This window comes from Fulmarus glacialis, unplaced genomic scaffold (genome assembly GCF_000690835.1).
Source record: "Fulmarus glacialis isolate BGI_N327 unplaced genomic scaffold, ASM69083v1 scaffold36419, whole genome shotgun sequence".
Lineage (NCBI taxonomy): Eukaryota > Metazoa > Chordata > Aves > Procellariiformes > Procellariidae > Fulmarus > Fulmarus glacialis.
The window spans coordinates 2,989-30,671 of NW_009233300.1; the positions used below are offsets into that span (position 1 = coordinate 2,989).

Genomic DNA, 27,683 nt, shown 5'->3' on the forward strand with positions numbered 1-27,683 from the left:
AATAAAAAGGTAATATAGGCATAGAACTATTTAATAACTTTTAATGTTTTACGGTCTGATAAAAATAAATGTAGTCTTGAAGCTATTGGATACAGGTGTAAGAAATATCCTAGTCTGAGTTTAATATGTTTTAGCTATTTAGGAGTAGCAGATCTGCATTGTTCATATGCATTGGCTGTCTCCTTTGAACTGTAGGGATTAAGCTCGTGGGCATGTTTTTTTCTCATTTCAGATGGAGTGGATGTTGAGGATGACCCCACTTGCTCATGGCCAGCATCATCGCCTTCTAGCAAGGACCAGACTTCCCCGAGCCATGGAGAAGGTTGTGATTTTGGTGAAGAGGAAGGAGGCCCAGGGTTGCCCTATCCATGCCAGTTTTGTGACAAATCGTTCAGCCGCCTCAGCTACTTAAAGCACCACGAGCAAAGTCACAGCGACAAGCTCCCTTTCAAATGCACGTATTGCAGTCGTCTCTTCAAACACAAACGGAGCAGGGACCGCCACATAAAGCTTCATACGGGAGACAAGAAGTATCACTGCAGTGAGTGTGATGCAGCGTTCTCAAGGAGCGATCATCTTAAAATTCACTTAAAGACTCATACGTCCAACAAGCCATATAAGTGTGCCATTTGTAGACGTGGATTCCTGTCATCTAGTTCGCTGCATGGTCACATGCAGGTTCACGAGAGGAACAAAGATGGCTCTCAGTCCGCTTCCCGGATGGAGGACTGGAAAATGAAAGACACTCAGAAATGCAGTCAGTGCGAAGAAGGCTTTGATTTTCCTGAAGATCTTCAGAAGCACATTGCAGAATGTCACCCGGAGTGTTCCCCTAATGAAGACCGATCTGCTCTTCAGTGTGTTTACTGTCATGAACTCTTTGTAGAGGAAACGTCTCTGGTGAATCACATGGAGCAGGCTCATAATGGTGAGAAGAAGAATTCATGCAGCATTTGCTCTGAGAACTTTCATACTGTGGAGGAGCTGTACAGCCACATGGACAGTCACCAGCAGCCAGAGTCGTGCAACCACAGCAACAGCCCATCTTTGGTAACTGTGGGCTACACCTCAGTCTCTAGCACCACTCCGGATTCAAATCTCTCGGTGGATAGTTCAACAATGGTGGAAACAGCTCCCCCTATACCAAAAGGTCGTGGAAGGAAGCGGGCAGCTCAGCAAGTGCCAGATATCACTGGTCCTTCGAGTAAACAGGCAAAAGTTACCTATAGCTGCATTTATTGCAACAAACAGTTATTTTCCAGCCTTGCAGTTTTGCAGATACACCTGAAAACTATGCATTTAGATAAACCCGAACAAGCCCATATCTGTCAGTATTGTTTGGAGGTATTGCCATCTCTCTACAATCTGAACGAACATCTTAAGCAAGTCCACGAAGCTCCGGATCCAGCACTGATTGTTTCTACCATGCCTGCCATGGTATACCAGTGCAATTTCTGCTCTGAAGTGTTCAATGACCTCAACACCCTTCAGGAACACATCCGATGTTCTCATGGATTTGCCAACCCTGCTGCTAAGGACAGTAATGCATTCTTTTGTCCCCATTGCTACATGGGATTTCTTACAGATTCTTCTCTGGAAGAGCATATTAGACAAGTCCATTGTGATCTTAGCAGTTCCCGTTTTGGTTCCCCTGTGCTTGGAACCCCAAAAGATCCAGTGGTAGAAGTGTATTCTTGTTCTTACTGTACAAATTCTCCAATATTTAATAGTGTTCTTAAACTGAACAAGCATATCAAGGAGAACCATAAGAACATTCCTTTGGCACTGAATTACATCCACAATGGAAAAAAATCCAGAGCCATGAGTCCCTTATCTCCTGTAACCATTGAGCAGACCTCTTTAAAGATGATGCAGGCAGTTGGAGGTGCTCCTCCTCGTCCTGCAGGTGAATATATTTGTAATCAGTGTGGTGCTAAGTATACTTCCTTGGACGGTTTTCAGACTCATTTAAAAACACATCTTGACACCGTCCTGCCAAAACTGACCTGCCCTCAGTGCAACAAGGAATTTCCAAATCAGGAGTCTCTGCTGAAGCATGTTACCATTCATTTCATGATCACCTCAACCTACTACATCTGTGAAAGCTGTGACAAGCAGTTCACTTCTGTGGATGACTTGCAGAAACACCTACTGGACATGCATACATTTGTGTTCTTCCGCTGCACCTTGTGCCAGGAGGTTTTTGACTCCAAAGTCTCCATTCAACTACACTTGGCTGTGAAGCACAGCAATGAAAAGAAGGTATACAGATGTACATCTTGCAACTGGGATTTCCGAAATGAGACTGACCTACAGCTTCACGTTAAACACAACCACCTGGAGAACCAAGGCAAAGTACACAAGTGCATCTTCTGTGGCGAGTCCTTTGGTACGGAGGTGGAGCTGCAGTGTCACATTACTACGCACAGCAAGAAGTACAACTGCAAGTTCTGCAGCAAAGCTTTCCATGCTATCATCTTGCTGGAAAAGCACTTAAGGGAGAAACATTGTGTTTTTGAAACAAAAACTCCAAACTGTGGAACGAATGGGGCATCTGAGCAGGTTCAGAAAGAGGAAGTGGAACTCCAGACCTTGTTGACAAATAGCCAGGAGTCCCATAACAGCCACGATGGCAGTGAGGAAGATGTGGACACATCTGAGCCTATGTATGGCTGCGACATTTGTGGAGCAGCTTATACCATGGAGACTCTCCTGCAAAATCACCAGCTTCGAGACCATAACATTCGACCAGGAGAAAGTGCCATAGTGAAGAAAAAGGCTGAACTCATTAAAGGGAATTACAAGTGTAATGTGTGTTCTCGAACATTCTTCTCTGAAAATGGGCTTCGAGAACACATGCAGACACACTTGGGACCAGTGAAACATTACATGTGCCCAATCTGTGGCGAGCGGTTTCCATCTCTTCTGACTCTTACTGAACATAAGGTCACACATAGTAAGAGCCTGGACACTGGAAACTGCAGGATTTGCAAGATGCCTCTCCAGAGCGAGGAGGAATTTTTAGAGCATTGCCAAATGCACCCTGACTTGAGGAACTCCTTGACGGGGTTCCGCTGTGTGGTGTGCATGCAGACAGTGACCTCCACGCTGGAACTGAAAATCCACGGCACATTCCACATGCAGAAAACTGGAAACGGTTCTGCCGTGCAGTCCACGGGGCGCGCACAGCATCTCCAGAAACTGTACAAGTGTGCTTCTTGCCTGAAGGAATTCCGCTCAAAACAGGATTTAGTGAAACTTGACATCAACGGTCTGCCATATGGTCTGTGTGCTAGCTGTGTTAATCTCAGTAAAAGTGGTAGTCCAAGTGTCAACATCCCTTCAAGCAGTAACAGACAAGGCATGGGCCAAAATGAGAACTTGAGTTCCATTGAGAACAAAAGCAAGGCAGGGGGACTGAAGACTCGATGTTCTAGTTGCAATGTTAAATTTGAATCAGAAAGTGAACTCCAAAACCATATTCAGTCAATCCACAGAGAGCTTGTTCCAGACAGCAACAGTACACAGCTGAAAACACCACAAGTATCTCCAATGCCCAGAATCAGCCCCTCCCAAACTGAAGAGGTAACCCTTTTTTCTTTGCTCTTGACACCTTCCATCCTTTTGGAAAAAATCCCCCTTTTTTCAAGCCGTCTTGTCACTTGTCATGAAATGCTTAGGCTGAACCATGTTACATTTCCATCCGTAGCCATTAGCTAGTAATTACTTGCTTCTTGATATGCCTTACATCTTGGATTGAATTGTGCGGAATAGGACTAATTCCAGTCTCCCTAGGATATTGTCTTCTGTATCACTAAGGAGACCTATCTTCATGCCAGCACAACTGAGATCTGGATTCTTATCCTAGCTCCCTTACGTGTTGGAATCCCCAGCTAGGAGTTGTGCTTCCAGCAGAGAGCATTAATGACAGAGGAGTAGAATAGAGGAGTGAGCCAAAATGCTGGCATAAGAGGTGGATTTTTAAAAAATATTTGTGAGCAACAAATTGAGGGTTTTTTTTGTAAATTGTGTTGTAGACATTCATTTTCCCCTCTTATAGCATATTTTGATTAAGTAGAAGTGCAACGCTAGCCTAAGGTAAATTGGGAAATCAGTCCTTTGGATGCCATTCCTTGTTGTGTTTTTCTTTCTATTCCTGATGAACAACATTTTGATGTCACTGAAACACAGAGCGCCTGATGATTGAAATCCCATTCATGCAGCATAACTTAGAAAGTAAATACATGTTTCAGAAAAAAAGCAAAGGGTCAAACTCTTGAAAGATCTCATCTGCTTCCTCAGTCACCAGTGACCAAGTAATAACATCTGTATACGGGAAGGTAGGGGGGTCACGTACTGAGGGAAGGGAATCTGTTTTATCTTCAGAAATATTATCAATAGAATGACTTAAAGTTGGTATTTTAGGCATGGTATCTTGCATAAAGACCCCTTATAGCGCAGGAAGCCTAAAAACACAGCACAGACAAATGTTAAGAAATAATAGCTTTTGTTTCAAGAAAGCTTTTAGCCTGTAATGGTACAAGCATGGTGCAACCCATTGCTGTGAATGTGTATGGATACCCTGTGGCAAGGGAGCTGCTGCTCTTCCATCATCTTCCTCACTCTCTGTTTGTGAGCCCATCTGTTGGGTAAGAAATCTCTCAGCGTGTCATCCAACAGTGTTGTGCAAACTGGAGGATAGGAGGGAGGCAGAGAGGGAGGAGGGGAGATACATAAAGATATGTGGGCCAAGAGCTAAGTATTTGTGGAGCTACCAAGAACTTAGCTGGAGATAGGTTGGGAGAAGGCCACTGAGGCAGCACAGGGCCTGGAGTGCCACAAAGAGAGAAGTGGAGCTGGGAGACAAGGGTGAAGTACCAGGCAGGATGCATGTGCCGGGGAAGGGTCCTATGCTTTCACGACTTCTGCATCTCCAGTTTGCACATTGGGCCATGGTGGGGGACACCTGGGGAATGGGATGTGGTGTGGAGTTTATGGAAGGAGCAGGTTGTTAGACCGAGAACCGCAGGTCTAAGGAAAACCGTCTTTTCAAAGAAGAAGGAAAGGGAATGGCTCCCATTAGGTGCAGTTTAGGCCATTGATGGTCCTGTAGTACTGCTGCTGAGTGGGAACCACAGGATTACCAGCTGCATGTTTTTGATAGATTCAGAGTCATCCTGGTTTGTTTCTGTCATCTTTCCCCGAGTGACTACTTGAAATCTCTTCCCAGTCATTTTGGAAGCCAATTCTTGCTACCCAAACACAATCAGAATCATGTGTGTTAAGACAGTTACCATGATAAGGCATTACCAACTTGTCTTTCTCTTGCTTGTAAACTAGGCAAAAAGAGATCTGGGAGTCCTTTGTGGTGATATAAGATCAGTTACCTTCAGTGTCATCAGTGAATCTTCTTGTGCTTGGACCATGTATAATCAGAGTTCTTACGTCTTCTTCTGATTGGCATCATGTTCCTCTTCTTGCTCCTCTCGATTTTTGTTTTAGAAATGTATTTAAGATTAAAAAGCCTTTTAAACTACAGCAAGATTTGTGAATAGCATTTGCCTGCTTTCAAATCACCATTTGCGCCCCGCCTCCATTCAGAGCTTGTAAACTGATTTTTCAGTGTCTATGATTCTAGTCTCCTCAAAAGTAACCTAGACTTTCAGATTTTTTTCTCATGGGAAGCACAAAGCTATCAAGTTCCTGATGGAGCATTAGTACTTCTGGAAACCATAAATGCATGTTTGTAAAATCCTGAAAGATAATTTATTTTTCTAACATATATTACTGGTTTCAAATTGTAGTGACGCAAACATTATAGCAATGAGAATCAAAATTGAAAGTGGTAATACACAAAAGTTTAACACTATAGATTGGATGTCCAGGCTGAGGGAAATGAAAACATAAGCATATAACACAAACAGTAAAACCAAATTGGATTTCTAAAATTTGTTATTAGTCAGTGGCTTTGCTACCCCACTGGAAGGATATTTGAATTGAATGGGATGTTGAAGACGGCTACTTAAACATGCTATTTTGGGGAAATTTTCAACCAAAAAATAATTATAATATTAAGGAGTGAAGGTTTCATTTTCATTATTGACAGTCATGTGGTTTGAGATTTCAGCCTTTATATAAAGAACGTTTCATTCCCGAGGCAAGAAAAATATGGAGACTAGTTAATAGTGCTGAACACCCTTTGTTACTCAGTAATAGATTACTGTGGTAAGAGTCCTAGGAAATATCTTTTTAAGGTCAAAGATAACACTAAAAAATGTCACTTCTGGCTTCTTTGCCAAGTATTCTCATGGTTGAACTAGAAAACTTCCCTTTTTAGCCTGTACTCAGTAACGTGATAGGGTGCAATTACCTTAACATGGTATAATGTCATCAGCTGAGCTACCACCTGCTGAGCTCACCCTGCTTGCCAAGTGAAAGATGTTGACCTGAATCATCTTCACTGACAGTTACCTTTCAGTTGGGATGGGGAACAGGTCAGAACTCATTAAGCCCATCATACTGCTGAATCTAGTACCCGTAAGCTATCAGACAGACTTAAACAGGCAGATTGTGGATAGCTAGCTATTGAAAGAGCTCTAAAATTGGTAAATCTGTAACTTACTCTTTGAGCTTAATGAGATGCTGAATTCAGGTTGCAGATTTCTGGTAAAAATCTTGAATCATTGCCAGCACACTGTTAGGCTAGGGTAATAAACTTCTTGGTGATAGTTAATGTTTAAAAGTGGAGAACAAGATCTGATATGATAGTGAATTGGGAACTAGGCATCAGTCCTTTTTCTGTCACTCATTTGCTTTGTTGACTCAGACGAATCTACTTGAACATCTCTGCTTCATTTTCCTTATTCAGCAAATAAGATTGATAGTTCCTGAAAAGTGTGTTGCCATGCTTAATTGTGATACATTTTTTGTAAATCACTTGGAAGATGAAAAGCAGTGTTCAAGAAAAACTGTGTGGCCTTGCTTCCCTTGTTCCTCCTTAATATGCTGTCATGCACCTAATGAGAGAACACCTGACTCAGCAGAAGGTGTGCTCTCACTTCTCAAGCTTCACAACCTCTGTATCTGTAGAATCATACCAGCGTAACTGTACAATAATAGTTATATTGTTAATTGCTTAGCTGGCAGGGGAGGAGGGAATGGACTCCAGCTTACACCAACAGTTTACTGCTAAAACCTATCTTATACTAGTGTATCCATATGTGCAACTGCGCTCAGTTTGGGGTCCTGTTGGTAACTTCCAGAGAGATGCTCAGCGAGCGTAATTGCTTCTGTAAGTAGCTTAAGTTATGTATCACTTTGTTCCATGAATGTGAAGCTCATGTGAGTACTGTATTACCTGTGGCAATGTAGACAGTCCTTCATTAATAATAAAAGAACACTCTGGGTTTTCTGGTCCTGAGAAGAGAAGGAGCAGTGCAAGTAATTCCTGCCAAATTACTGCAGGAATAAAGATGCTTATTTAGGTGTTGCAAAAGACTTGCAGAAACTCAGTATAGCAGAGAGTATCAAAAATGCTGGACAGAAGAAGGAACTAGCAACTGTCACACCATCTGAAGAACAGAATAAGTGTGAATCTGGGGCTGCTCTTCTGTCCTGTTGTGGTTGTGCAGAGGTGTATGCCAGGATGGGCATGTTACAGCAGGGGACGCCGGGCACATCGCACCATTCTGGAAGGAGCCATGAAAGTGCAGGCTGACAATGAGCTTGTGGAGACAGGGTCACAAAATTCAGATGCTGCAGAGAGCTGGTGGCTCCTTGAAACTCAACTTACCCGACCTCAGATGAATCCAGAAATGGTATCAACCTGGGAGAAAGAATGGAGCTCAGGTAGGTGTACTGTTTTATCATTACGTTTTTTTCTCTTTATTCCTGAGCCCTGAATCTACCTTTCTTCTCTTACTATTCCTCCCCCCTTCTCAAAACACTGCGAGACTCACAAAGACAGAAAACAGGTACTGCCTTTTGAAGTAGCTGGTTTGTTTCAACAGCATGCACTGGCAGTCAGAGGTGGAAAGAAGAGAGAAAAGACTCTGAGCAACCCAGAAATGTTCCCAGATGCATGCTTTTGGCAGGGCAAGCAATAGCATTTTAGCAACATAAATCACTGGCTTTTAACTGAAAAAAATGCACTGAAATCAATAGTCATGCATTTAATTGAAATACATAATGAAATTAAAATAATCCTCCTCATCAGCAATCCAAGCTGATCATTCTGTCTACAGGATTTTTATGAATAAGCACATAAACTTGTAATGTAAACATAAGAAGTAGTGCCTTGGGTTTCCTGTCAGTGAATCCAGGCCCAGACAAGTGATGTTCGTGCTGGATTTTGGATTTGGGGACAGAAAAAGCTAAAGAAGGTTTGTTGCTGGCACAAAGATTTGGCTTTGAAATAGTTTGTGGAACTAATCTGTGGCAAACATATTTTCTGCTTCTGGAGTTTCAGAATGAGCTCACTAAAAATATCATTTTTGTCTTCTTGCATCATTTTGACATTGTTTTCAGGAAGGTATTGTTTAAATTCCTATATTTTTAGGAAGGGCTACCCTGTTTTTCTTGTCACAGTAGGCCACCTTCACATTACACTATGCTCTAATTTCTGGTCCACTCTAATTTCTGGCAGTCCACTGCCATGGACTGGCTGACAAGATACAGGCTTAAGCATTTCTCTTCCCTTTGTCTTCACACTTTGAGTAGTGAGCTATCAGACAGAGTCCTCTCTGAATTTGACAAGGATGGTGTTATTTATTATCCTGTTGCTGTAAATCCCACCAAAGTTAAGCAGCAAACTTTCCACCTTCTCACACACACCTGAAGTCAGTCTGTGAAAGGAAGCCCATGTGTTGGCTGGGAGCTGCTGAACAGAAGCAAGAGGGATAATTGCAGTGAGATTTCTTAGTTTCCTGTCCACTGATCATTAAAATCTAATACTGTTTGTCTGTCTTGTTATTTGTCAGAGGCTTCAGACGGGGAATTTGGAGAGGCACCTTCTTCACACCTGTGGAAAACTCTGCACGAGAGGAAGAAAGGATAACATGTTCTCCGAAGTTTTCAAGAGCACCAAACCAAGATTTCTATGAAACAATGCAGTGGGGGGAATGCCTGCTTGAAGGAAGGCAGAACTGGAGAGGGATGCAGGAATGTGGACCTTAAGCATCTCTAGAGAGGGCAAATCTAGATTCAACAAAGCTTTATGAGACAAAACATCCTGAGATGTACACTCCAACAGGTCAGCTGTGCAGCCCACTGTCCTTATGGGGCTTTCCTTGTACATGTATCTGCTGGCCAAGTGACCAGGGTAACATGCCACAATTTCTGCACACCCCAGTGCAAAATCAGAATAGTGATGAGTATTTGTATTCTGACTTCAGAATTGGGTAGAAACAACAAGAAATTTCCCGTTTTTCTAGCCTGATTATCTTTAGGAACAAGACATGGAAAATCATGGCATGTCTCTTTTTGTCTGCTGGCTTGCATACTTCTAGAGAGTTCTCTCTCTTCTCCCCCTCTTTTGGACTATGCTTGGCCAGTTTCAAGAAAAACTTCATAGATGAATATGAATCTCAAGGCCTATAAAGTTTTTACAATGTTTGGGAAGAGAGGTGACCCAGCAGGTGATAGAATCCAGACAGGAAAGAGGCCTTTTGGAGATCCAAACCAGGAAGATGGCTTTAACTGAAGTTCATACCTGGTTTTTATGCAAAAGTCAATCAGTCACAAGAAACGAAGCTATAAGAAACCATGATCCGTTCTTTGTGGTGCTCACAGACCAACTTTTTAAGTGACTGTAAATGTTTTGAGAAGTGTTTTTTATCACTGCTTAATAAAGTTGTTATATGTAATGTGTGTATTATTTGTCTCATACAACAAACATAACACCCAAATTTGTTACTCTATCATCAGGGAAATAAAATGGGCTAACTATTAATTTAAAATGGATATGTAGCCCCAGTACTGCTTGTTTCATGAAGTTGTACTAAATGAACGTAAATGAACCACCTGATACGTGGCATCTTGCTAAAGAGTCCTCTTCTTTGGCCTCCCATAGCTGTGTGATGGCCGGTAATTGATCTTATGCCTGATTGTTCAAAACCCTTAGGTACTTTTTTCTCCTGCCAAACCCATCTTTCATTAATTCTATTTCCTGCATTGTATTACAAATTATTGTATAAAATATGACCTGTAGTATTTTATACAGTGTATTCTTCTGAATATGACAGCAGAAATGTGTCTCCTGCTAACATCCATCCTCACCATGGGACATTTCAGGACAAGAGGCAGTGGGCACAAACCAACACACGGGAGGTCCATCTGAACATCAGGAAACACTTTTACTGCGAGGGTGACCGAGCACTGGCACAGGTTACCCAGAGACATTGTATATCCTTTGAGATACTCACAAGCCATCTGGACATGGTCTGGCTCCAGGTGGCCCTGCTTGAGCACGGGGGCCAGACCAGAGAACCCCCAGAGATCAACCTCAACCATTCTGTGATTCTATCGTTTCCACCATCCTTTGCGCCTACCTACCAGATGTATGTTGATGTTAACCTGTTCTTCCTTGGTGGCTAAATCTTTGTTGCTAATATATGGCTTCATAAGTCAGGGAATAAAAGGGTGGGGCCTCTCCTGATACTCAGCATCTCAGTACAGTCCTACCAGTAATAATGCGCAAATCTGGGAAAAAAGCCCCTGCCTGCAGTTTTTATTAGAGGCCTGAATTCCTCAAGATGAAAGCCCCACATGCATTCATTGATCATTCGTAATACCTGTGAAATGGCTCTGAAGAGTGACTTAAAAATACAGCCACTTACAAATATGGCCATTTAAAAGTTGCTTGCTGCTTGTGTACTCAAAAAACAAGGTGGGAGGTAGGAGAGAAGGAAGTATTTGTGCCCTTCGATCATGCTTCCACAGTTTTGGTATCCTGTGTGGGATGGACCTCCTCTGTTTTTTACCTATTATTCAGATTCAATGTTCTGTGCAAAAAGGCACACCTAATGGCTTTTCATATCTGGAAGGCCACCTCTTCCTCTCTACATTTTCCAGTAGGAAACGGGGTGGTTCACCAACAAAGAATGATCAGAGACTCCAAGCTTCCAGATTTCCTTTTGTACTTGTTTTCCCACTGCTCTTTTTGGTTTCTGCTCTAAAGGCTGGAATAGGTTCAGTGCCAAACTCTAGGAACATGGCTGGCTGCATATGAAAACCTTGCAACCATCACTTACAGTGGCCAACTTGCAGTTGACCCTGTTCTGCTGCCTGGTGCTTCTTTCATAGACCTAGTCAGGGAATGTCTGCATCACCTGATGATTCTCCTGAACTTTCTGTCTTAACCATAGCTCTTCAGTTTTCTTATGTTCCCTGCTTCACAGCTGGTAGTTTGTGTGATGGTGGTTTAGTGGTTGAAGTCCTGCAAACCTAGAAGTATGACATTCTGCTTCGGAAACAAATTCTGCAATCTCTTTTTTCTGATAGGAAAATGGTAGACTGACGCCCCATGCAAAAAGAAATGAGCTTATTACAGGATGTACCTAAGAGGAACTGCTGAAATTTTAATACTTCTTGTGAAAGTAAAAGATTATGAAATGGGACAGAGGGAATTCTGGGAAGTTCCCTTAATTCCCTTAGAGGAAAGCAAGTATGTCTTCACAGGAAAAAATGGCTAGACACAAATCATTGTGCATAGCATTGAAGACTGGCTCAGCGGAGTGCTTGTTTTGCTGGTACACCACTTCCCTGGGCAGCTGTGCTGCCCCAGCGGAGGTTTTTCCAACTGGGCACACAGTCAAGCATCATTGCAATGTCAGCAGCTGTGTGCCAGCTCAGATGCTACCAGTATATTTGTTAACATTGATGTGGCCTAAGAGTATCCATACAGAGTAGTACTATAATTACAGCAGTATGATTGTAGAACTCTGTTCGTGGCATATTTCGTAGTGTAAGCAAGCCTTTGTAAAACCCCAGTCTTTCCAGTGTTATCATGTGAAGCCTTCATTTGTGAAGTCCCATTGACTTCCCCAAGTGCAGAGCTAATTGCATGAGAAGGATCTAAGGGGCTTAATTCTTCTCCTGATACTTCAATGAAAATTAATTTCTTATATATTATGTATGAGTAATATATTTCTGTTTGTACATTAATATTAATGTTGCATATTTTTGAGCACAAATTCTATTCTGTAGGATTAAATTACCTTGGTAAGTAATAGCCCAGAATTCTGCAGGAGTAAAGGTTGAGTTGAAAGTGGACAATTAAGGGCAGGGGGAGGGTCCTGAGTCACACTTTGGAAAGTGAAATTAATCAGCATTAATTTTCCATAGTGTGGGAGAAAAGAGGTTTTAGTGTTTAAGTCACACAAAATAAGGTATTTTGCCTTTCTGTTAAAATCCAGAAAGCTTTTACAAAATTTGTGATGGAGAAAAAAGACAAAAGAGTATTCTCTTGTGCGTACTTGCAAACTATTAATTTTATTGGGCTACATCTGTTGCTGATTGTTGGTGAAGAAAGTAGTGGCTTTATTGAATGGCAGTCTGTGTCAGTATGCCTTTTTTAAAACAGAGCGAAAAAAACAACTTTAAAATGAAAAAAGTCTATCAGCTTACTCAGAATATCAGCTTTTTGCATCTCAGACCTACCAAGTCATGCTCTACTGCCTGTGCGTTGATGCCATGTCATCTGCAAAATTATCAGTGCAGTCTTGATCGTAGTTTCTCCTTAAAGTCCATAGCCACACAGGTGCTCTGATACTGAGATGCTGAGATGCCTCTTGATGGGTTAGTAGCTCTCTGGCTTCAGAGGGTCTCAGGTTGGCAGCCTTCTTTGATTTTACGAAAGAGGTGGGGATGCTCACAGAAAGTTCAGTTGCTGATACAGTCAGGCCCAGATTCCTGAGCACTGTTCAGCACATACATTTGCAGTGCTTAGAGGCTCAGCCTCACCCAGGATCAGGCCCTAGGATAGAAAGACAGAAAGAAGTGTATTTGTTTTTCAGATCCCAAATCAAATTCACAGTACTTAAAGCTGTTTGTACTCATAAACTATGTAAACCTGATACGAAGTAATTGAGAGAAAATAAATATACAGCCACATGCTACCAGGTTTTAGAGTGACTTTTCTGACAGGTACCTCACTTCAGTACTGAGTTTCAAAAACCTAGAAAGATTTAAAGTATGAGAGAGCTCAAAGGGAAGAGATGCAATTTTTAGATGTTGCAAGATGTGGTTCTTTCTGTGTGGGGATGTGAGACATTGCAAGCTAATGCACTTCATCAGCCAGGGGAAGGAAAGATTTGTAACTAAGAGATATTGAAGACAGACGTGATTAAATGCAGAATCCAGAATGTAAAGGTGAAAGATACAACAGCAGACCAAGACCAAGACTTCAAGCAGAGTGGAGAAGGACTGCTAGAATGAACATTTGTATTTCTCCCTCAATATATTTTATGTGTATTAAAGCAATAAGTAATGATAATGAAAGAAATTAGAAAAAGTAATGTTTTTCTCCATTTTTCATTTTGCTTACTGTATGGGATTGATTGTATTTTGTCTTTAGGCATGTGCACTCAGACCCCGTTAAACTTAAGACCCTGCTAAACAAAAGCAGAAGAATGGAAAAATCCTCATAAAATCATTATGAACATGTTTTTAAAAGCAATCGGGAAATACTAATTAAAGGGTGTTGTGTAAGCAATGAGAAGAGTTAGCAATTAGTCAGTTAAAAAAAAATGCAAGATGACAGTGCCCCATAAGCAAGATAAATAGCTATCTATGCAGTGAAACTGGCTAGCATATGCTTAGTTTTTTTAGAGCTTAAGGTTGACAAAATAAGCATCCAGGAAGATAGAAAAGAAATCCTCAATTAAGGTACTGTCAAAAATAATCTGAGCTATGATGAAAAATGGCTAAATGGACAAATAAGCTGGGACCATGGTTGCTCTTGTGCCTCATGCAGGACCAAGCACGCTGCAAGCGCTTAATAAAATAATGATGTAAAAAATCAGCTGGCAGCATTAGGCACTGGCAAGTTGCTGTAGTTAGTGTGCAAGTTTTAACTTGTTTTTGCATGTGATTTGTTGGAAGCTATTCACTTTCTCTTGTTGGGTTACCTTTCTGTTGTTTTAACAGGTTGAATTAGCTCCACCCTGGATTTAACGTGAGGGGAACTATGATTGAATGCTCAGTCTGGGAGAGGGGAATCAGAGGATGTGGGAAGTGTGGCATCGCTCTCTTTTGGCAGCAGCAGATCGTCTCAGCTGTGTCATTGATCCATGCCCTTGGTCTGTGCTGAAACTGAGTGGAAAAAGCCTTGAAAGTCCCCTTTACTGGTGTGACAAGGGTAAACAGCGTACCTAGGTGTAAACGGGAGGTTATTGTTAGGTTAATAGGTACACGTCAAAGCTATTTTTGGTAGTGCATGCAAGAGAGGTCTGAAAGGAGCGTAGAATAAACTAGGGATGCCTGCAAGCCTGTACACAAAAGAGGGAATGTAGACACGGTGCATTAGAAGCTATAAGACATATTTTTGTTACTTCTCATACAGGAAACAAGTATTCAGTTAAAAGGGGGATATGGGAGATCTAGAAATGGTATATGTAATCAAGGAAACCAATACTGTTGAAAAAATGCTTTGTTGTGGAGCTTGTGGCATATCCTCCCCATGGAGAAGAATGAAGTATGGATTAGGTGTAATATAATGGAATATAGTATACAAAAAGTGACTTACAAACACAGAAAAATATCCATCACAAAATTCTCAGAGAAAGCAGCTGAAGATAAAAGGAAACATTAAGCAGATAAATTTAGTCTTTTAAGAAGAGGTATCAACACCCTGGGTAAAGGTTACTAAACAGACATTTAACAGGGGATGTAAGGATTATGCATGAAATTACTGGTTTGTGAGCTTGATTTAAACAGTGAGGAACATGAGAGAAAGCCTAATCAAAGACATGATAGAAGAACACCTAGAAAGTTTGGATTTAATGAAGGATAGAGGGCAAAGATTCACAAAGGGAGGATCATGCTTAAAATTTTCAATAAAGAGTATTTTGAGAAAGTAGCCACAAGTGCTGACAGAGAAGCCTATAAACATGATTTACCAGGATTTTAGCAAAGCTTTTGAAACTGTATAGCACAAAAGACTAATCTGTTGAGTGAATAAGTATGGCATAGGGAGAGATACTTTGTTTGATTAAAAAAGAAAAGAAACACTAGCTTGGGTATGGAAAGCATGGGAGTCTTGTGAATTGAAGCAGGTTAGGTTGGAGGGGTGTGAATAATGGAAAGCCTTAAGAATCATTATTTGCACCAGTTTTGTTGAATTTATGCAGCATATCAGTAGTCTGGAAGAAAGAATAAGTAGTAAGGTGATGAAATTCCCTGATAGTACAAAACTGAGAAAATGTCAGAACAAAATAGGCAGGTGATAAAATTCTGAATGACTTTGACAGGGAGGTGGAGCATGGATAGATAAGTAGCATATGCAGTTCATTTTCAGGTAATATAATGAGGCTAGGGAATAGAAAAAGAAGAATGTATGGATACCTTAGTCACAGGGCACAGAAGGCTACATAGAAGGATCTTCTGCATACTTTTGAAGCACTTCTGAACAGAACTGTAAATCCTCTAGTAGAGTGTTTATTAGTTGTTTTACTTTGTTTATAAAAGCAAATAAAATTCTGGACACAGAACTGAAGTACCAATTGAAAGACATATTCTTGGGCCTTTTATAGAAGGAGCAAAGCCTCGTTTGACATGACATGGACACTTTGGGCATCTTTATAGAAAGGAAATTCTGAAAACTGCGAAGTGACAAGTGAGGATCAGGACAATAATTAAAGGTCTAAGTGACATTAATTATTCAAAAGGTTAGAGAGACACATGCATATGCTCTGCATGGATTGAAGGCCCAATCCAAAGCTCATTAAGTGTAGCCACAGAGCTTTGCATGCCGGAAGGCTTTAAATTGGTTCTGAGAACAGGAATGCAAACAAACAGGAATGCAAGAGGCAACCAGGTTGCCCGGTGCTCTTGTGAGACACCTGGTCCAAGCAGTTACTCTCCTATGACAATTTTTAATGGCCCCAGGAATGACTTGGGCCTCAGATTTACGCTCAGCATGTAGGAAACAAATTGGCACTTAGGTTCTTGACAGGAGGGGGTTTAGTGAAGGATTGTGGTCTTGTTCATTGAAGAGTTTTTATGAAAAGATGAGGCCACAATAATACAAGAAATAGAAGGAAAAAGTTAAACCACTTTCTTAATCCCATCTGATAATGTATGTGTCACTTTCCTCTGGAACAAACCTTTGGAAGTTTTGCAACAAGGCACAGTTTAGAGCGCACTACGGCTTCTCCAGATACCATACTGGTCCTGCCCGAGTCCATAGGGAAATGCACTGGTAAGGGTCTTCTGCGGCCCACCTTTGCTGATATGAAATTAGTTTGTAACAAGAAATGTGCGTCGGCTTGTTTTTTGTGTTTGGAGGGGAGAGTGAAAATGTTATCATGTTTCTGTCTCTCGCAGGAGGCTGACAGGTGTCCTCTTGCAAACACAGTGGTGGCAGGTTAGGGTGTAAGTGCCCCCAGCTGTCCACCCTTCATCATGGTGTGGAGCTGATATGTCCTGGGCTGTGAGGTGAAGCAGCAAGGCCTGGGTGCGGGCTCCGTCCTGCCGAGTGCTCCGTAGGCACAGGTGACTCGGGCAGAGCGACAGGGAGCTCAGCCAGGGCTCCTTGCTGCAAACAGCTGCAGCAAGGCAAGGCAAGGATGGCTGTCACAGCCCCGTGCTTGTTTCTCTGTGGAGCCATCTTGTATCGCAAAGCGCTGGAGACACTCAAGAGAGCTTCAAATGCCTCCTTGAGTCACAACCCAATTTTTCTTCTGTGCTGTGCTACACAAGTGCTGCAAGGCTTCTATCCAGGCAAGGGAGATGGAGCTGCAAAACCCCAGGGCTCATTTCTGTCTTATTCCCCCAGGCTTCTCCTTTGTGGGAGCACAGAGTGAGGAAGGGCTGGGTCTCCCCCTGGATCTCACCGCAGTAGGGAATTGGGACGAGCCATGAAGCACATCAGGACCCAGGAGCTCCTGTGGGCAGTTACGAGTCCCATGGCTCTTCTGACAAAGCTTGTGAGACTAAGATGTAACTTGCAGTGAAAAGGGACTTCCTTAGAATGCGAAACATATGGAAATAAGTATGTGGGTTTTGTTCAACGTGGTGTGAAAATGACTGGGTTTGATCATTTGAAAATCTAAGAGTAAATGGAATTTATTGAGTTTGTTTTTAAAATAAAAACTTAACCATGCACAAGCTTAGACACTTTGAGATGAGTGTGTGTTGAGCTAATAAAACTTGATGTCAACATTTTAGAATATGCTTGGAAGCAAAAAAGAACTAGTGTTTGATCAAGCAGCAGTCACAAAAACATTATTCCCTTCATGATAAAAAGAAAACCTCTGTGTGTGATTCTGCAAATATGTCAGATCATTTTGAAGGGGCTAGTAAGCGCTAGTAAATTATTATTTTTTGGTTGTTGTCAAAAGAGTATTTTTTGGCATTAGACTTCAAAAAAACCCCAACCTTTGTATGTGTTGTCATTATGTACATCAGTCATAATTTTGCCGACAATTCTTGACATGCACTCTGCATTAATGTGCTAACAAAAGAAAAGACCAGCCATTAAGTTTATGTTTCTTTGTTTTTGAACAAAGTCACATATCAGGAATAATGCTAGGGGTATGCTAATAAACAATATATAGTGCCAGTCATCAGGGAGTAAGAAATATTTTCTAACTAGTTCTAAAGGGAAACAATGTTTTAAAAAAAGGGAGAGTGATTGTTATTTATGCAATATTGTTGTTCTATATGTCAGCATCAAAAAGCATCTTGTGAAGGGCTTAGCATAATAAATCTTTGATCGTGACTGTCATTATTTAGAGGTCTTTGATAGATCTAGATGTAGTGCAGTAAGGTTAAATTTACCAACATATAATAGGAAATCCTTAGACTGAATCTGAATTTCTACCAATGTTACCAGTATTGTCACAACATCAAAAAAGAGAAGAAGTGTTGTATCTTTTAAAACAGCAGGCTTTACAAATTATAACTGTAAAACTAAGTCAAAGCAGATTTGTTTTCTGGGTGCCTATTGATTTTGTTTGTCTACATAAGGATTTAACTTGGTTACATTTCAGAAAACTAAAGTTGGTTTAAATGAAAAACAGCAAAAAAGGCTTATGATTATTTCCACTGAGAAGCAACGCAATACATTTTGTTATTGTCATCAAGAAAATTAAAATAGCCTCTGTGTATGAGAAGCAATGGGACACTGTAAAGAGGAGCCCACAGGAACACTTAATTTCAGAGTTGACTTTGATTAGTCACTAATTTTTCAGTTAACTTGGTAAGACAAAATGACATATGTTGAAAAAGTCTTTATATTCCTGCCTACAGGTTTGAAGTAGAAAGATACTTAATGGATGGGCACTTTATTTGTCTGGGACAGGGCATCTAAATTTAGATGCTGATAACAAATCCAGCAAGTCTTTAATAATGTTCAGAGTCAGGAAAAAAAGCTTTTTTTAAAAAATATAATCAATAATACCTGCATAACACTCTTTAGAAGTTAAATATATACAAGACAGACTGGATTTTCGATGCACATTATCTGGTGAAATCTACTTCTTCCCCAACTAATATATATATAAAATCTGCAATTTACTACATCTGTGCCACCTTTTTGTAACTTTACATTCTTTAAAAAATATACGTTTTTCCTTTTTTTTTTTCTTTTTGCTGATGTAGGCAAGGTGTCTGGCTGTACAGAAAGATACATGTCTCTCGAGTTACTGCCTTGATGTGGCAGTTCAGGGCTTACCTTGCCTTCATTGCATCTTCAAAACAACAATTGAGCTCTCCAGGACTTTTACCTTAGGACTTGAGTCCTTGGTACTACAATTATGCAGTTGAATAATTTTATGAATCCGCCTTGTCTCATTAGATGCCTGGATAACTGCAGATTTTAAGTCTTATGATGAAAAACCAAAATTTTACTTTTTAATATACTCTTAGTTTTCACTTTTAAAGCAATGCTGTCCAATATCAAATCTCTGGCCAATTCAGGTCAAGAAAAATAATACGAGAAAAGAAAATCACGTTCTTAGGATGTTAAAATGGACAAGTGATATACCTTGTAGAAAAGTGAAATAGCAGATCTCTTCTGAAAGACACCAAGACACAAACGAAAAACTTTTCCCATGCACCAAAGAGAGCAGAGTAATGCATTTCCTTGTTTATAATGAAATTTGATCTGTATACACCATGATTTTTAAGTAAGTCAGACCCAATCTAATGTGGCCAGAAGGATTGCTCTCTGGCTGGTTTCTAGCCAGCCTTCCCAGTTATAGTACAGGCTTCCCAATAGATACTGAAGCAACTGGGTAGAGTAACCATTTGTCCAGACTAGCAGGGATTTTTCCCTCCTTGAAAGATGGCAACATGATGGACCATTTAAAATCTATGGTGCAGAGGAGATTCTGCAGCCCAGTTGAGAATGAGGGAGAAGCAGATTTCTGATTTCTGTGTTCTCTTCCTGTCTTCTCCCCAGTTCTGTAGTGGGCCTAATCCATTGGTATAAAGCGAAGGATTCACATTGATTTCAGTGTTGTTTGAATCACATCCCACATATCCTCATTGCATTTTGCGTTCCATGAATATAAAGCTGGTGTTGCAGCAATACTGGTCTGTCCATGGAGTTAGGAAGCTGAAAAAAAACAATCTCTACAGAGTTTCAGGAAACTCAGATAAAAGGTACTACAGAACTGCAGAGTGTTATTTTTTAATATTAATAATTAAGCCTTAATGAAAACACTGCTGGAGAGCTTTAAATGACCACTTTGAACTCAGTATTTTGAGTTATAATGAAATGGTTCCAATTGTATGTTTCAGTAAATTTTATCTACCCTTGTTTCTTTAGAAGAAGACCTACCAGTGCATCAAATGTCAGATGGTTTTCTACAACGAATGGGATATCCAAGTTCATGTTGCAAACCACATGATTGGTAAGTGAAGCACTAAAACTTCTGAAAGACAGATAGCCATTTCTCTTACTCATGATCATCATTGCCTCTAAAATTAAACAGAGTTAAGGAGAAATTAATTGTGCATCCATCAATGATTAACCTAGGCATGATTGATTTTTTTATTCATATTATTAGACTTGATAAAGCATTAGCATATTTTATTTTCTGCAAGGGCTAGTTTAGACTTCTGCAGAGAATTATATATCCACTGCCAGTCAAAACACAGGTGATTAGCAAATTAAACTTCTAATCATTTTTGCATTATTGAAAACAAACTAACAGGAATGGTTAATGAACTGGATGTTAGCTTTCCGTAGAGTTTTAGACAGGTTTTAATTTCAGAAGTTATTATGGTAATGACACTACTGTGTACTTCTCAAGCACCTTGGTACCAAAATCAAAACTGGCGAGTTTTTGTCATTAGGAAACATAAATAATTCAAATGGCCATAAAATAGTATTGTTTGTTGTGTTTGAGCAGTCTGGAAAAAAATCCTGAGCCTATCTGTATACAATTAAATACTATCATTTATTTGAAAAAATAAGGAATTGTAGTATTCAGTAATGGAATCTGCTCTTTAAGGTACAAGCATTTTAAAAAGTCTTTTAGGATTCCTGAATCCAAGCCTGGCTTGATGTTTACAAGGCTGTTACAGTTGTAAATTGGAATAAAACAAAAGCTGCTTTTTCTTTGATATTCATATTTTCCTATTACTTGCTTATTCCCCTAGGATTACCCATAATGTTTTCAATTTGGTAACCACTCAATAATAGCACTAAGAGTTCTATCAGCCAATTAAATTTATCAAGCACATCATTTGCCCGCTAATAAGATAACATTGCCAGGGTTGTCTCGTTTTGTTTTTAGCCTCTTTTCCAAATTTCACATTTCAAGAAAGAGATGGATACCATTGATTTTATACTCCTGTTTCCCTTACACTGTTTTTCTTGCTATAATAATAGAAAAGCATGCAAAGCACAGACCAAACAATATGGTATAGAAGCCAGTAATTACATATCCAACAGAAGAGAATTTGCTGGGGTTTTTTCATTTTATAACTTAAAAATACGTAGTTTGATGCTCATTTTTTTTCTTTAAAGGTAACATGCAGATTTCTTCCATGAGCACTAGTAATTTGGCTGCACGGTAAAAGAAAGTTACCTGCCAAAACTTAATAGCCCATTTTTCTGGGTACTTTATTAATAAGTTTTAATACATTTAGAGCATGAACATTTTATATACTTTTCATAAAAATGAATAAATGCAAATGTAAAGGAGCAAAGCGATTTGCCTTTTGGATTAAGCTTTAGTTTTGATATTTTGCGTCCTTGGGGAGGAGATAATTTGAACTGCTTCACAGTATTCAATCTGGGTCAGTAACATGGAATTTAAAAGCAGGTTATTACCAACAACAGAACTCACCATTTCTGCTGTTTTCTTTGAATCCAGTGTTTGACATGTTCTTAATTGTAGCATATAGTGGCACAAGGAATATGGACACTGTGGGTAAGGAATGGTGCTGGCATGGCAGAGTGGTGTGTTTGCTCGCCACTCACTTCCCAAGTGCCTCACATTTTCAGAATAGGAGCCCACTTCTTTCATGAAATACTCAGATTTTCTTTTTTTTTTCTCTATTTTCTGATTTTTAGTAAAAGGTCAGAATGGGAGGAGAGAAAAGAGGAGAGACAGTAAAGCAGGACAAATCCAGTCAGCTAGCTTCAGCCTGCAGATCTGAAAAGACTGAGATTTTCTTAAACTGAGCTATTAACTGCCTATGTTTTATTTCTAAAAGGTTGAGGTTGAATGAGAAAGAGAATCTGTTAAAAATATTTAATTGTTTTGTCTGTGTTGTATCTAATCATGCATGATGTTGCTTCATGACATAACCATAGTGACACAGATTTAAATGTGCTTAATATAAAATCTTCCCAGTGAAATAAAGAAAGAGCTTGCAAAACATGCAGGGAGATTTGCCGGTCATGCTTGTAATCTGTGTTCAGTGGAAGATTCTTATCTGCACTGCCAGACTTAACAGTGCAGCTCCTAATGATGTAGCCTCGATTAAACAAATGCAAAGGGATTTTGTGTTGGGGTGGAGTGGAAGGAATATCAACATTCTGGAGAGTTTTGAATGTGACCTCGGAATCGAAGCACAGGGAAAAATAATTTCTGATCTCCAGTTCTGTTAGCCTTCTCACCACTAATTGGATTTTTCCTTAGCTATCTTTCTAATTTCACTCTCCCCCCTCCCCTTTAATTTATATCATTGTTCACAGGCCTTTTTCCAAGACCGTATTCTGTCTAGAGAGAAAGGTTCAAGGGGTGACATCAAGCTATTTAAAATTGGCCTTAGTTTATGTGCATCTGTAGGTAGGCTTATAGTATTCATATATAATACAGAAAACATGCATGTCAACACATTTGTGTGAATATATGTAATACATAACCCATATATATACCCATAGATATCTGCGTGCATATCAAATGTAGATTGAAAAATATATTAGATGAAACATTTAAGTGAATATTGACTTGTTGACACAGCACATTTACCAAACAACAAAAAATGGTTTCCTAAACATGATGGTCCCTCCCTTTCTTACATGTATCTGATAAAACATGTCTTCCTGCCCTGCTTTCCCAGTAGGAGATTGGCAGAACAAGATGTAGTGTCTTTGTTCCTCTGGGGAAGGGAAACTGAGAAAGCTTCAGGAAGAGAGAGAGAAAAAAAAGACTTTAAATGCGCGAGAGAGGGAAGATAATCTGGGAAGGCAGGCGTTAAAAGTCAAACAGTGTGATAATCCCTAGATCAAATGTAGGGGCAATAAATGCCTTTACAGACGTCATCACACAGTCTCAGGAACTGTTATTTCCTCTCATAGTAAAATGCTAGCATTATCTGTGTTGTGGTTATTGATGGATGTAGTGTCTTCTTACCTGAAGGACTCCATAATCATAATTCAGGGAAAAGAGAAAAGGGGAGGCTGGGACATGGGACAAACAAGAAGGTGGAAAGTCATCTGCCAGACTCCACTCAGAAATGGGTAGGAACCACTGGTAGAGATACATGCTCAGCCAGCTGAGGGAAACGGTTGCTACTTACCATCTTTTTAGCAGTTTGGGAGCCTAGAAAAGTTGATGGTGTCCCATCTAATTACTGTGCCCCTTGAACACGATCCTGGGATATAAACTGAGTTCATGTTGCTAACATCCACAGAGAGAAGTTGCATTATGGAAGGTCACTGAGGCAAAGATATGTTTATAAAACCCCAGTGTGAAACTTAGACTTTTAAATAAGGCAACCGGAATTACTTTGTTGGCTAAAATAGCTCCACTGAGGGTAGGTATTTTTAGGTTGTGTGTATGTGTGTGTTTTTGTCTAATCAAATATAATCTCAACTAGACATTTAGCAGGGGAAGAGGGATTAGAGGCTGTTTGAAAAGCCTCTTACTCTTCTTTGTTAGGAGGGTATGTAGTGTTTTTACAGATTTTATTATACATTTCAATCAATTCAACAAGAGGGATTATGCCACCTAATGGAAAATAAAATCTGCAAATGACCCAGTGAAGTGTAACTTTAAGTATCTTTGACAACTGTACAATTTACATTCATTATTATGCAAGTTATATATTAAAAAGATGTCAGAGGGATGGCTTTCCTCAGTAACTACAAGTTCATTGCTTCTAGAACTTCCCATTTTAAAACTGTTCTGCAGCCTTTAATCGAGTCTTCCCAACATCTTTGTGATGGGACAGGGCAATAAGCCTTTTCCATTGAATAGACGAGGACAAAGAGGCAAAGAAGTGGAATTCCTTGCTTGCATTAAGTGAGTGAAAGTTCAAGAGTTCTGACTGCCAGATCTGTCCACACATTTCTAGACACCGTGCTTCGTCAAGCAACACCCGTGTTTGCTTAAAGTACACACTGATTCAAGCTTAGGCTAGGGGATGCCAGCGGACAGAAAGCGAGGCAAACTGTGGACTTTTTTAAATAGGCCCTCTGTTTAGGCATTATTTTGGACCTAGATGTAAGCATGTACTTTTGTTTGGATAATCATGAGGATGATTGCCATGTTTGTCGGTGTGTGTATTGAAATCTGTTGGTAAAATAATTTCTCAGCTTCTGAGTGGGAAAGGAGGAAACGTAAATCCAGGCACGTTTCATATGGGTTTAGAAAGTGCTGGCAAACATGGTAATACTTCAGTAGCCTTCTTTCTTTTACTTTTCCCTCTGAGTGGAATATGTAGCATTTTTAGCAGCTTTCTTTGAGAAAATTCTATTTCTGGGTGCATGGTGTCTTTGGAAAGAGGGAGACTTTCTGGCATCCCTTTGTTTTGCTCACATAGTTTACAGTTGGCGTTTGACCTGAGAGGGTAGGAAGAGAGTCTGCCATTGTTTGTGTTCTACTTGCTGCACTCCACTGCTCCTCCTATTGTTTCCCCTGTTATTTTAAGCAGACAAGCTAAACATTGTTTCTTCTTCCACTGATTCCTTTACATCTGTAGTATCTGATGCACTTCAGTGTAAATAGAATAAACAGTTGCCATAACATTTGCCTAGGATTTTGCACACATGCACATACCGAGTGGATCGGAACTGGGGGAGTTCGGACATGTTTAACTCAGAAAAGGAATTACTCCATATAAAATTATGAGGCTCAACAGCAATAGTGTAAATTTGTAAGTGCTCTGAGTAAAGTGCTGTTAGGCATGAGAAAATGTAAAGAGATGACATTGCCAAGAACTATTTATGAAGAGCTTAATTTTTTGCACTCTGATAATTCTTGACCAATAATTACCAGCTTCTAATTATCTATTTTAGTTAGAAAGAAATCTCTATCACTATGGAGGTTGGCATTGCAACTAGCGCATAAATCCCCAAAGAGGTAAATGTGTTCCAAACAGCCACAAACAACTGTCTCATGAAACATAGTGAGCAAATTGCGAGCCGCTGGCTGTGCACAACAGAGCAGCACATTTACCATTGAGGACTGATCAGGCTGACAAAGAGAATGATAAAAGGGGGGAACAAACACAATCGTTGTAGTTTGCTGCTACTTTTGTCGATGGAGAAAGCAAGCCTCAGTGTCATAGCAAGAGCCCCTACCCCTCTGAAAAGTCAGGGAGCAAGGGGGAAGGGTGTGATGGTCAGGATTCAGTACCTTTTTGCAATCCTGCTTTTGACAATTTCTATATAGGTCGTTTCTGATAAGTAAACAGTCTTTTTTTTTTTTAACCTTTTCAGTATCCTGTATAAAACACGCTTTGTGAAGTCTGTTGTGGTGAGGGGGGCGCTTGTTTTTGAGGGGAGGATGTTGCGTAGTGTTGATCGAGGTAGCAGGTGTGAGCAGGAGGAGGAAATGAAGGGAAAGAAACAAAGATGCCAAGCACCAAAGTTAGGAAGCAAATGGGAAAACAGGATGAAGCAACCCTGCAGTTGACAAGAAGAATTCCTTTTTACACCAGCAAATACTTCATTAAGCCCCAAGTAAACAAATCTATGCCGGAACAATTGTAGTTTAAAAAGAAAAGTGTATAGAAAGTGGGATCTAACATTTTAATTTCTCTGCAAAGAAATTTTACAGCTATGTTTTACAATAACAAGCAGTATGTAACCATTAGAAGACGTAAAGGCACATTTTAGTGCAACTCATGATTTTTGATTTTTTCAGTGACAGTGATGTAAGTATATAATATGTATATATGCTTGTGTGTTGTGTGGATATGCATGTTTGCATTATGCATGTATTAACTGCATGCATAATAAACCTATAAAAATAAATCATCTTATTTGCCTCACATTTGTGCAGTGTACATTATGGTACGTGTGGACAACATCACTGATGTCGAGACAAAGGAAATTCCTCAATTGGCTTTCTGGAGCCCAAGAAAATTTTAGGTTGGTTGTAATAGCATGTGGCATTCACACATTCTGTTATTCGTCTAATGCCTGATGATTTTCCTTTCACATACGCAGAAAGCTGTGCTGGGCAACTAATACTTGTTGCACCACGTTGACCTCAAGTAACACGTCTTCAGAATGTCAGTTTAATCACTGTACAGTAAAACTTGACATTGTGAAGTCCCTCTTACCTGAGGTTTGGAGAAAAAGAATCCAAAGATACGCATCTACACACTAGAGGAGGAAGGAGGTGGAGAGTTCCTTTTGTCAGTCATCTTTCACTGATTCCTGAGTAGTAAGAAATGGAAATTGTTGATTTATAGTGAAGAGACGGATCATACCCTCTTAGCATCAGAAAATCATTTGGATGCCTGGGAATCTCCTATTTAAAGGCAGAGCTGGTGAGGAGTTGTCCAGAAGTTAGAGGAAACTTGGTTACCTTGTCTGCAAAATGAGGAGATGCAATTGAAATACCCAGGAAAACCAGCATTTGGTGTTAAATCTGAGAAAATGCAGGTTTATTTTGTGAAGAGCTGGGTTACAAAATAGACGAAATCTGGGCTGTTTAATACTAACAGGAAGCTACTCTCCTGTGGGCAATGCTGGCTTATTTGAAAAGCCCATAAAGGGTTTCTGCATGGACCATACAAAAGGGATACTTTCTCTTTAATAGCCATCTGTACAGGAGAGATGAGAAGTGGGCCAGGTCATCTCTCCTCAGCTGTCATGATATTAACGTAGGTAATGGAGCAAGCTCTGCGTTCTGCTGGGTGTTGTTTTTCATAGATGTTCATCGATTTACACAGATAATTCTATTTATTTCTTAGAGTTGGTCCAAGCAAACCAGGCAGAATAACAAACACCAAAGCATTTCAAATGACTTTATCTTTGTTGTTTTGTAATGTAACTTTTGTCTAAAAAATGGTGTCACACCTACTGTGCAGATGGCTGCATGATTTGTAAACCAGCCAAAACATTTAAACAAATGTGTGATCTGGGGATAGATTAAATAAAGGATAAAATGGAGTGTGGACCACAAATTCTAATAATCAGATGATTTTAAGTTGTGTGTAGTGTGGAGCGATGGTAGCAGCGATAGCAGGGAACGCTTGCCAATGACAGCAAGGTGCCTTACAGATCTCAGGATGGAGCCTGTGGCCTAGTAGGCCTCAGTTTGAGAGCTGCACATTTGCTGTACAGCTGGCAGCTCTGTATGGGGACATCAGATAAAACTTATGTAAAATGAAGTGTTATTGCTTAGTATGAAATTGCGCAGAGAGGGAATTTGCAGACAGTAACTGAAAACAGAATTCATGGTACCAATGAAGCAGACTGTAAATATGAAGAGGCTTTAATTATCTGCGCAATTTAACAAAAAATTCAAGATGTATTCGGAAACGGCAAAGGCAGCTGTAAACATGCTAGAGTGGCACCGTTCACTGGGATTCAGGTTACGTGTGTCACCTCTTGGGGCTACGGGCGCCCCGCCGCCCCGCCACCCCTGGGCACGCCGAGCCGCTCTGCGTGGAGCTGGCGTGACCTGTCAGGGGTTGGAAGCAGGAACGGTTGCTTGCTTTTTGAGACGGATTTTAGGGAAGACCACCCTGGCTTTTAAAATCGGAAATGGTTAAGTCAGGACACAGTGTGGAAACATCTATGAACCTCTTTTTTTTTTTTTGGGGGG

General features: G+C 40.2%; 1 protein-coding gene across 1 annotated transcript; it reads left to right on the forward strand.

Moving 5' to 3' along the window:
• Positions 1-232: 232 nt before the first annotated feature.
• ZNF521 (zinc finger protein 521) lies at positions 233-20,094 on the forward strand (the record flags this gene model as incomplete). Its single annotated transcript, XM_009585276.1, has 2 exons — positions 233-3,585; positions 19,991-20,094. Coding segments are annotated over 2 exons (3,446 nt in total), but the record flags the coding sequence as incomplete, so codon positions are not given.
• Between the last annotated feature and the right edge of the window lie 7,589 nt (positions 20,095-27,683).